General features: G+C 31.4%; 1 protein-coding gene across 1 annotated transcript; it reads right to left on the bottom strand.

Moving 5' to 3' along the window:
- Window positions 1-3,051: 3,051 nt before the first annotated feature.
- On the bottom strand, window positions 3,052-6,794 carry Csn3 (casein kappa). Its single transcript, XM_046428733.2, has 3 exons — window positions 6,741-6,794; window positions 4,657-4,689; window positions 3,052-3,511 (listed from the first exon to the last, which is right to left on the bottom strand). Exons 1-3 carry the CDS (start codon window positions 6,792-6,794, stop codon window positions 3,053-3,055), a joined length of 546 nt encoding a protein of 181 aa, XP_046284689.1. The 3' UTR covers window position 3,052.
- Window positions 6,795-11,866: the final 5,072 nt, after the last annotated feature.

The following is an 11,866-nucleotide window of genomic DNA, read 5'->3' as shown; positions in this document are numbered from 1 at the left end:
ATGTCTTCATCAGAGAAATATCTTTTACGCCCTTTGCCTATTTTTTTTTAAATCAGGTTGTTTTTCTGCTATTGAGTATTGTTCTTTATATATTTTGGATATTAACCACTTAATCAGACATAACTTTCCTATCCTTCTATTTGAATACATTACCAGGGTATTGTGCACAACCACAAGAATTAGAATAAGCTGAACTCCATATGTGTACAATATGCCAAAATACATTCTACTGTCATATATATATATATATATATATATATATATATATATATATATAACAAATTAAAAGATAAAATCAAAAAGACCATAAATTACTTCTAATCATAGCACATCTATTCAAGGTTATAGTAACAGATTAGATGGGTGACATATAAGCACTTTGTAAGAGCTGAGTGTTTTATATTTTTCCTGGAATGATGTGTTAAATATAGACCTGCTAATTTTCCTTGCAGCATTTGTTTAAGGGAAAAAACATGTCATATCTTTAGACTTTGAATATTCATCTTTTTTTCCCCCCAGACATAAGAACCTCTAATCGAGAAGCTTCCTTGTATGGTGGTATGTATGGTGGTGGTCTGTGTGTATTTGGACAAGAACTGTGTTTGGACACATGTGAAACTGTGACCTCCAGTCTTGAGGAAACTAATCCTGAATGTTTACAGTTTTCATCAACTCCTGGAATTTTGTGATGTATTCATAGTTGTGTTCATCTGTAATTTGCCTTTGTCCAAAATTTGCTCTTAGAATGAATGCTCTAGACTTATATTTGGGCACTTAAATGTAAGGTTCCTAAAAGTCAATTTGTGGTCCTCTCTAGATTGGAATACTATGGCTTAGTTCTTTTCTGGTACCAGTTAGTTTAAATGTTCAGTGCCATTCTAGAGGAACCGTTCTTAATCAGTATTAGATCATGGACCACGTTAAGAACTTGATGAAACTGTGATCTCTGCCCATGGGTAAACTGTGTACTCAAATGCACACTGAATTTGCCTTGGAATGTCAAGGTTTCAAAGATCCCTGAAGCATCTCCACAAACTCCTCTAAAGTAAAAACATGCAATTGCATTCAATTGACTTTATTGTGCAAGAATCGAAAAAAATTAAGCATGGCATGAATGTTAAAAAGTAAGGGGAGAAGAAAAAGGATCTAAATCACATTTTATCTTGAATGAAGGAAAACAAATGGCCTAAAGAGGAGTTTGAAGTAGTCATTCAGTTTCAGCAAGACCTACAAAAAGGATGGTTTAAAATTAGTTCACATAAGTATGTTAACAGTTCTCATATGTAAACTTTTATTTAACTTCCATTATTTTTCTTTTGTGACTGTATCAGTGTTTATCAAATTAAATGTTTCAATTTAAATATTTAAAATTGGCAGTAGGACTTTACTTACTTTAGTATCTACATGGATAACTGTCCTTTACATGATTCTTTATAAGTGGTAGACTGTCGTTTTAATTCAGGAATCTAGATTCCTGAGTTTTGAAGAAACGTACTATTGAATAAAGATTATTCCATTAAAAACATTAATTATGTAATAATAATGTTTGATGAATAAAATATTTAACTAAATATTAAGTTATTTTCATGTTGTTTTTGTTAATTTCCTCATTTTGTCTTTCTAAAGACAAATATTTATCCAGTTTATTATCATTTTCTTAACAGATAGGCTATTAAATAATAATGGAATTTGTATATATAGTAGTCTAAGGATATCACAGTGTGTTTTCTGTGATTTTTTTGCAAAGTAGACCATATGCAAATAGATGGCATGGTAATTAAGCTCCACTATCTGAAATTAAACATGTTTTCTTTGCCTCCCATTTTTTACTTTCTACCTGTGATAACTCACTTAACTCCCTTAGGCCTATTCTTTCTTCATTCCTAAATTTGAAATAGTAATAAAATAGGCACTGAATGGATGTGATAGGACTCAACTGACATTATTATGAAAATTTCTTATATAATAATAACTTTGGGTTTGGTTAAAGATATATTTTAGTATTTATTAATTTTGCTTTTCTGATATATTTTTCAAATTCATCAGTTTTTAAAAATTTCCCACATATACATATTCACTGAAGCCTTATAGCAACCAAATTTGTGAGAAAAATGAAAGCTCAGAGTATAATGACCAGCCTAAGACTATTAAGCAAGAAGACGGAAGAAGTAGCCTTTTCTGGCTTATGCTAGTCCCATCAGACCACAGACCATTGTGTGGTATAAAATATGTAAACAGTTTAATGGACTGAAAAACTTTGTTGCAAATCTCTAAAATTTTATACCTTTATTTCCAAATTATTTCATTCTTTGGATAAAATTTTCTATTTCATTAATATAACTTCCTAAAAGTTGTCAACTATTTTAGACTCTATTTTTATTCATCAATCCAAATAATAAGCAGTAACCTTTTATATTACATTTGATATCATGAAAGTATTCTTTTGGTAGCTATGTGTTTTTGAAGCTAAGAATTGTAATTATTCCCTATTTTGTCTTAGAAGAAATTTGTGATTCCTAATTTCATGGAACCTTCCTGGAATGATATCTGAAATAAAGGAGTGCATGGGAAATATATAATTTCCTTTCACTCTATTCATACACAAGAGCATTGTTATGGAATTAAAAAATTAAAACTCATATTCTAAATAACTTTATCTGAGAAAATTCATTTTTGAGATAAAAAAATCAGAGTATATATAGTATTTTACTCACTGTCATAGCTGTCTGTGAATAGTGATGAAATAAAAATAATACATTCTAAGAGTGTTCCATTTGGCAGAAAAAGCATTTGAGAATAAAATTCCCAAATTCTTAATTTTATAAAATGTGATTATTTTTTGTTGGAACAGAATCTATTAATTGATGTGCTATAGTGCTATAGGTCCTCCAAATAAAATTACAATTATCCTATTTTGCCTGCTCCCATAACATACTTAATTTATCCATTCTCATAATTTTAGATTTTACAATTGATAGTTCCATGCTTCTTGTTTGGATTGTTCATTTTATATTTTGTTCACTTACCTATATTGTCTTCTATTTTGTTTCTTTTATACAACTGGTGAAGTCACTGGGACTGTAGTAGTTTCAGGGGTGTTGACAAACTCTGGGAAAGCTTCAGGAATGACTGGGGTGCTCACTGCTGGTTCATCAGTAGGAACTGGTGTAGGCTCAACGGTATTTTTAACATCATTGGCAGTGATAGTGGTTTTATCCTGAATTTTCTTTGGGGGAATTGCCATAAATGATGGGTGTAGATATGGGTGAGGTTGTACCATGGTAGGATGGGGGATAGTTGACACGAGATGCCATTGGGGAATTTGGGCATGTGACATATGTACAAATGCTTTTGTAGAGTATGGATGAATCATATATGGATTATTAATTGATGCAACTGGTGTACGTTGATAGTAATTAGGTTCAAAATGAGGATTCCTATTCAACACATAATGAATTGGGACATATGATACTATCTTCTCATCAAACAACCTTTCAATTTTTTTGTTGCACTGAAAAAAGAATAAAATATGTAGAAAAGTATGATTATAGAAGAATGTAGAGCTATCTTAAATCAGCATTTTTTGAAATAATATCATTCGATATTGATACAACATTTGAAGTATGGAACTCAACATCATATTATTTTACATGATATGGATATATACACCTTCCTTTTAATTCAATATTTTATATATTATAAAATCTTATTTTCAATAATTTAAAAGTAATACTTGTTTCAAACAAAGTAGATGAGATAATTCTCAATACAAACCACATTGCCCCAGATTTGATACATATGGAAATTACTCAGTAAATACTGGATATTATGAGTACAACACCTTGAAAATTCTCACAGGGAACTTTGACATATCATGCACAAACACAGATAACACACATATACACTAATGTACATATTTGTACCACATATTTGTAATTGCTCAAATTTTATTTATCTAGAGCTTAGCCTGAGAGATGGTAAGCTTTATTTTCTCTAAACTAATTATAGCAAAATAGTAAAATGTGGGAGGATTTCTGGATTTAAACTTAGGATTCTTTTTTTCTTTAAGTTTAATTTTCTCCACAAAAGATGAGCTAGGGAATTTTCAATTTTTAATTGAACATTAAATTATATGCATACATAAAAATTTGTATTTCTATATGAATAGAAAAACAATACAGCAAAGCAAACATTTCTCATAAAAGGAAACAAATTTTAATATATTAATTCAAATATATTTGGGAAACAAAAGGAAAACAAATACAAGTATATAAGTATTCAAGGGCAGGTAACAGAGGGATCTTTCCCCAAGTCTTAAAATGTAGACAGGAGAGATATTAAGTTTTACTTTGTTTCTATGTCCTCTCAATGTGAAATGTTGAGAGTGTTTTCTCTTGTGGCTGCATACACAAGAAAGACAAAAATACATGCCTTGGGCTATGTAATGGAACCAAGAGTTTCAGATAAACAAGTCTGAGGTGCATTCGTATTATCTTTTGCTGAAGAGCAGTGATATATATTTTTTTTAAGATCATTAGATTATTTGTGGAGATCAAATGCTTATTTAGTTTTTAGACAGCATTTTAATATTGAACTTTGAAGAATAATATATTGTGGAATTCATGTGTCTAACAGAAATATTTAAGATAAACTTACTGCTGATTTTTCCTGGTCTTGTACCTCTGCAGCCTGAGGAGTTGCAGAAAAATAAATAATGAGAAATTTAAAAAAAAGCACTGCAGTTTTTAAAATTATTATTTGTTCTTATTCTCTGTTTTAGTTTAAAAATATTTTTTATTGAAGACACAATGTATATGATGTCAGTGTTTTTATTTTTGAGGAAGGGTTAATTTAGCACATAAATGATGGTATCATATTGCTGTTTTAATTTGTGTAATTTTGACTACTCTTAGAATCGAATGGCAAAATCTACAAAGTTTAATTTTCCTTTTGAATTATTTAAGCATGCGCCTGGGGCTTGAAGCCTTTCTGAAATGCAAAGGACAGTTTACACAATGTAGGCTCTAATAGCTTGAGAAGCTGTGAAGAGCAGTTAATTGTGGCTCATTTTATGATTGGAACTCCTATTATTCAATACTCAATTTAGGTAATAGGAGAATACTCCTATTACCTAAATTCTTAATATGCAAGTAACTATAAAACATAATTTAAAGGAATAATAAAAAATGTGGAAGTCACAGTAATTCAAAAATTTTAAGAGTAGTTTTGACTCCAGGAATTTGCCTAACGGAGCCTGGCCATGGCACATGCCTGTAATCTCAGTGGCACTGGAGGCTGAGGCAGGAGGATTGAGAGTTCAGAGACAGCCTCAGCAAAAGTGAGGTGCTAAGTAACTCAGTGAAACCCTATCTCTAAATAAAATACAAAAGAGGGTTGGGGATGTGACTCAGTGGTCAAGTGCCCATGAGTTCAATCCCTGGAACACTCCCCACACACAAGAATATATATAACAGCTGGTCATGGTGGTGCACAACTGCAATTTGGGAAGCTGAGACTGGAGGATTGTAAGGTCAAGGCCAAACTCAGCAACTAATCCAGGCCTTAAGCAACTTAGTAAGGCCCTGCCTAGAAATGAAAAAATAAAGCCAGGTGCAGTGGTGCATGCCTGTAATCCCAGCGGTTTGGGAGGCTGAGACAGGAGGGTTGCAAGCCAGCCTCAGCAATAGCGATGGGCTAAGCAACTCAGTGAGACCCTGTCTCTTAAGAAAAAACAAAAACAAAACACAAAATAGGGATGAGGATGTGACTCAGTGGCTGTGAGCCCCTGAGTTCAATCCCTGGTGCCAAAAAATAAACAATAAAAACATAAAAATAAAAAGAGCTGAGAATCTGCTCAGTATTTAAGTGCCTCTGGGTTCATTCTTTAGTATTGAAAAAAAAAAGAATTTACATAACAAATTTATTTAAAAGAGCTTAACTTAAAGCAAGCCTAAATTTAGTAATAAATGAAGGAAGAACTCCAAAATTGTTACAATCTTAACTGAGCAGCTATACTATTAGCTATGCTTCCTTCCTTGCTCTTGCTGTTGGCAAATATAGTGTTTGAAATTCCTTAATGAACATGAAAAATAAAACAGAGCAATAGCCAAAGCAACAATAAAAACAATTTTAAAATATCAAAAGAGAAGCAGAACCTTTTTTTTTGGCCTACTGTTAAACATATCATGCAGTTCAAAATGGCATTGGCCAACCTTAGAACTGTTTATGGTCCTGCATCCTTGGGAAGGAGCCTGCTAGTTGACATCATGAGTGGAGTATAACTCAAGATAAGATAATGATTTGAATGCTAGAGACAGAGTGTCAAGGTCTCAGTGAAGAAGCTTAGCCAAACCTCTGATATTTAAGGATTTAGTACCTAAGGAGAATGTAGTCTGGGAGAAGTAGGAATTTAATTAGAACAATTGAAGATTTATGACTCTATTTCTGTATTTGTTCTTTATAAATTGTCTTTAGAGCATTTTATAATTTTAAAATATTTTCAGTATTATTTTCCCCAGAATATATATTTTTATAGCATAAAAATTTGAAAGCCTTTTTTATACATGATTAAGTGGGATTTTTAAACTATGGTAACTAAATGGATATCTAGAACATTACTTTTATAATAGAAATAAATATTAAAATATCTAGCATGGAGATATTTTATTCTATGGGGCATAAGTGTATTTAGAAATTTAACCCTCAAATAAAATATTCTTGGTTAAATGAAATTAACTCACCAAGAGAGGTAGGGTTAGTACCACAACATTCACAATCAGAAGAAAACCTTTCATTATTGCACCTAAAAAATAAAATATTAAAAGAATCTATTACTAGCAATTTAGAAATGATTTGATATAATGTTTGCTTTGCTTTGCTTTAAGTTAAAAAGAGCCTGATTTTGTAGGTAGATTTAGCCAAAGTGGAAATTCTATTTTATTAAAAGTATTAGAAACTCTAAACTTAGAGGAAAAAAATTTGAATTTAATTTTGATAATATTAATAAAAGAATTATTACAAGTTCAGTCATCTGTTCATTTAGTATATTCTGATAACCTAATAAGAATGAAGTCCTATACAGAATGTTGAGATTATCAAGGTGAAACTGATATAAATGTTGCTAAAAAATAACATTCTCTTTAGGGATGAGAGCTGACACATAAAATGCCACAAAGACAGTTTCTCCTGATAGAAAGTTTCAGTTGAGAGAAGCAGCAAAGTCTTTGTGTAGATGACATATAGATGAAACTTGCCTATGGGGAGTTTAATGGGGAAGAACACACTTCAGGTAAAGGAGAAATCCTTGAAAATATCCATGGACATTTTGATTGAAGTGTTATAGGATAAGGGAAAGACAAAGTTGGGAAGAAAGTTTAGAGTAGAAAAAGTAGAGATCTTAAACGCTGGTTAAAGCGTGAGGCACTACTTAGTAAACAACGGAAAACATTTGTTTTTGGACTAGACACTAATAAGACTATACACTCCTTCGGATGACTGAATTCTAGTCCAGGTCTCATCCTTACTTGTGTAACCACAGTCAATTCATTTCCCTTTCCCAGACTTTGCATTACTTACCTGTAACATAAGAGTTTGATCTGAGTGATTTCTAAAATTTGGTGATCTATGATCAATGTACATAAAGTACATAGGATGGAAGAGGAGTGGGAAGATGTGAAAATGCACTCATCATAATCTAAATCTACTTCTCTAGTAAACCTAAGTAATATGATTAACTTCACTGTTTTAATAAGTATAGATAGGACAACTTCAGTGACTGACTGAAATGTTTAAGGAAATAAAATAGCTTATTTGTTTATTTATTTTAAATAAAAGAGGATCCAGTTATACTCAAAGGACTTAAAAGCAGCATACTATAGTGATGCATCCACATCAATGTTTACAGCAGCTCATTTCACAATAGCAAAACTATGGAACCAACCTGGGTGCCCTTCAACAGATAAATGGGTAAAGAAAATGTGATATATATATATATATATATATATATATATATATATATATATATATATATATATATATATAAATAACTGAATATTACTCAGCCTTAAAGAAGAATGAAATTATGACATTAACTGGCAAATGGGTAGAGGGCGAGAATATCATGCTAAGTGAAATAAGCCAATCCCAAAGAACCAAGGGCCTGTATTTTTTTTTTATGATATGCTGATGCTTATTCACAATAAGGGGGGAGAGCTAGGAAAGAATAGAGGTAATTAGGATTAGAGACAGGAGAGGGAAGGGAGGGAAGGGAGTATGAGGGTGGGAAGGACAGTGGAATGAATCAGACCTTATTACCCTATGTGTGTATATGATTACAGGACTGGTATAATTCTACATCGTGGACAAACAAAAAAACGAGAAGTTACACTCCATTTATGTATGATATGTAAAAATGCATTCTGTATTCATGTATAATTAATTAGAACAAATAAAATTTTTTTAAAGGATACAGTGTCACATTTGCTTCTTAATTTTAATAAATTGTCTTTTAGACAGTAATGTGACATCTAAACTTTTAGGTTCACATTATATTTGTGAAGTAAATATTAAGTACATTTGCTGCAACTATTGTTATTGCCATACTTAAATAAACTTGAGTCACTGCAAAGTGAGCCTTAGAAAAGTCACAGAATTAAAGCCCCAGGTAGAGAAAAGGAATCGGATCAGATTCTATTTGCCTTTGAAAATTATTGACTAAAAAATAATCTTTCTCTTGAAAATCATAGACGACTTCTCAATTCACATAAAATACCACACATACAAAAGAGAACATTCTATAAAATGATAATAGTTCCTCCCTTTTTAGCATAAATAGAAATCAGAGATAATATGCTTTACATTTTAGGTACTTGAACCAGCAAGTACTTGAACTTGCCCTCATAGCTTGGAAAGAAGATATAGTTTGTGGAATTATAGAATTATTCAACTTCCATGAGCACATGAAACACATAACTTTAAAACATAATTATACTATAACAAAATTATGACTTTTGGGTAGAAACAAAATTCAAAGGTAATTAGTGGATCAATGAGGATTATTATCAGAGGTCCATCTTCCTGAGTTGACTCTCTCTGTTTGTAGCAATAGGTTTATTGTCTCAAGCATGTTCTTATTTAGAATTCATGATGTCTTCTCTAATTTAGCCAGTATCAAACCTTGAGCCAAAGTAAAGTTAAAATTAATTTAATCATAACACCATAAAAATCGAGGTTTTATGTTAGAAATTAATATTGAAGTAATGCTTGGACACATTTAAACATAGCAATAAAGGCTAAAAGGAAGAAAATGTCATTCAAAAATAACTCGGTGATGACCCAACTAACTACTGTGGAGAATCACTCTGAGCTGTTTAGAACAATTACCTTTGCTTGTTTCTGTCAGGTGTTGCTTGGCAGTAAGGTCTTCCTTGGCTTCTTAGTTGTAGAGAAGACCCAAGATAAATAACCGAAGACTAATTATAGGGTATTAGTACCTTGAGTCCATTCTATTTCCTTCCTACTTTCTACCCAATGAGATGATGACAAAACGGGAAGATCTGATGACAGCAGGGTCATCTTTAGGTCAATCTTAGCTAATGAAATGCAGAGGGGGAAATAGAGTTGTCAGTCACAAAGCTTAAAAATAAGACTATTCATATCTTATTAAATAATCTTATCCTTTATAAAATATAGAATTGTTTAAAGTACTAATTGTATTATTAACTAATCTTGCCTAATTAAATTTAAAGCTATTGTTAAAATGAAAACAGCTAGCCACAAACTTTCATATTTTAATTTCTTTTTTCTTTTTTAAGTTAAAGAAACTGAATTTCAAGTGACCCTACATTTAGTATGGACTATGGTTTGTATTTTTCCTTTCAGAATTATTACTATTGTTTTTTAAAAATTAGAAAACTGACATCTCTTTCATGCCAAAGAGTACAATTTTTACAAATTAAATCTGTATATGAAGTCTTAATATAAAGTGGGAGCGTCATTTGCATTTGAACTATGACATCTATTCTTCAGTATGATTATGGTATAAGCATTTAATACATCCTAATTGGTTAACCTCTTATAATAAATTTTTTTTTAATATTTAAATTTCAGTAATGTATGTGAACCATTTAGGATGTACAGTATTAACTTATTGAATTGGGGATAATTGTTCAATTTTTAGGACAACTTCTGATTTGTAGTACAGATCACAAAGCTGCTGATAGGTTGAATGGTTTGGTAAAATGTAGCTAAACAAGTAGTCTTCATAAAAATTTAGGAAAGAGTATTTTCTTTTTTTCTGGAAGTAATTTTAACTATGATTTTACTTTGGCTGTGAAGACATTAGCAGACTGAGGTGTTTACAGGAATTGATGTAGAACTGCCAGAATATAAATAAGAAATATTATCATCATTGTAGATATTTCTGGGTTCCTCTCTATTTCTTGGAACTGATTCTGGCTTAGAAAATTGAGAACATTGTTCTGAATCCTAGAATACTTTTTCAGCTTGGTCAGAGTAAGTTGAGACTTTCTGTTTCTCAGAAAGTTGTTTTTCGCCCTTTGGGGAGAGATAGTAAAGTTTTGAAATCACTAAACATACTGTGAAAGTAGCAAGACCAGCCATCATCTCAGCTGTTTATTTACCCTGTTTTCCTGGTCAAGTGAGAGTTGGAAGACTTAGTATGATCAGTTCACAAATTGTAAAGGTATTCTATTCTATATGTGATTTCTCAGTGATTGATTTAGGAATAATTTTAAGCTTAGTGTTTAATTATCAAATTTCCAAGTTCCAAAGATATTAAAACTTTAATAATGCTGCTTTAGTAGAAATATGTATTTCAAGAACACCTGGAAATGTAGGAATCCTTCCCCCACAACTAAGAGAAAAAGCATTTCTACAGCAGGATTAGCCATCCACCTCCAACACCAATCTGGCTTTTGTAGGGTCTTTGCAAAACTTTGCAAAACATATATTATTTCAAGTAATGTTTGAGGCATTAGGGATAAGTTAGCAAAGCAAGCAAACATCCCTGTTCTTGCAATGTTCATTGTCAAATATTTACATGAATACTAATGACATTAGACATTCTTTGTACATTTTGATCTAAGGTAATCCACAAGCACTAAATAAAGTTTTGAGTGAACAAAGCTTGAGTTTTGAGATGAACTAAGTAAACTCCAAAATGGAGCTACCCAAATGTTCTAGTGTTTTATAAAGAAAATTTAAAAAAGGATAAGAACTCCCATCTTTTACATCTCCCAGAACAAGACTCCAATACTAAGGATTTTTGAAAAAAAAATCACCAGTCTTGGTCTTGTGACATATTCCTTTTAGGATGCAAAGCCTGCTCCCCCAAAATCTTTGGATTATGGGAAGAGAACTAGCAGGGCTTCCTTTTTGTTTAGGTCCTGATAATTAATGTTTATAATCCTGATAACTAGTGATGTATAATCTATTTTCCCTTCTTTTAAAGATATTCATATCCATGTAGTTTTATTTTTTGTTTCATTTTATTTCTCTGCCACCTCAGTACCAGGATGATCTCAACACTCTATTGTGTTCTTAAAGTGAGATGTTTGAAGCAGTAGTTGCAATATAAATAGCTAATATAGTTTTCTGTGTTTAATTGGTAAGTCATCAGAACATTGGCAGAAACTCATAGAAATCCATATACTTCAGAAATCTTTGCTATATACGAGTCATGGAAAAATAGTGTAAGTCTCTAAAAATGTTGTGAGCAATATAGCAAAATAGAATATCAAAATTTTGCTCTTCTGTAGCTGATTCCCTTAAATCAGCAATATACACAATATACAGTTCTTATTGTAAATAAGATATTTTGGGGAATATAATAGCCACAATCTCTGCT

Source organism: Marmota monax, unplaced genomic scaffold (assembly GCF_021218885.2).
Source record: "Marmota monax isolate L192 unplaced genomic scaffold, Marmota_monax_Labrador192_F-V1.1 WCK01_AAM20220418_F8-fsc00132, whole genome shotgun sequence".
Lineage (NCBI taxonomy): Eukaryota > Metazoa > Chordata > Mammalia > Rodentia > Sciuridae > Marmota > Marmota monax.
Note: the sequence above shows the minus strand (reverse complement) of the source record. Positions and strands in the feature narration are given on the sequence as shown.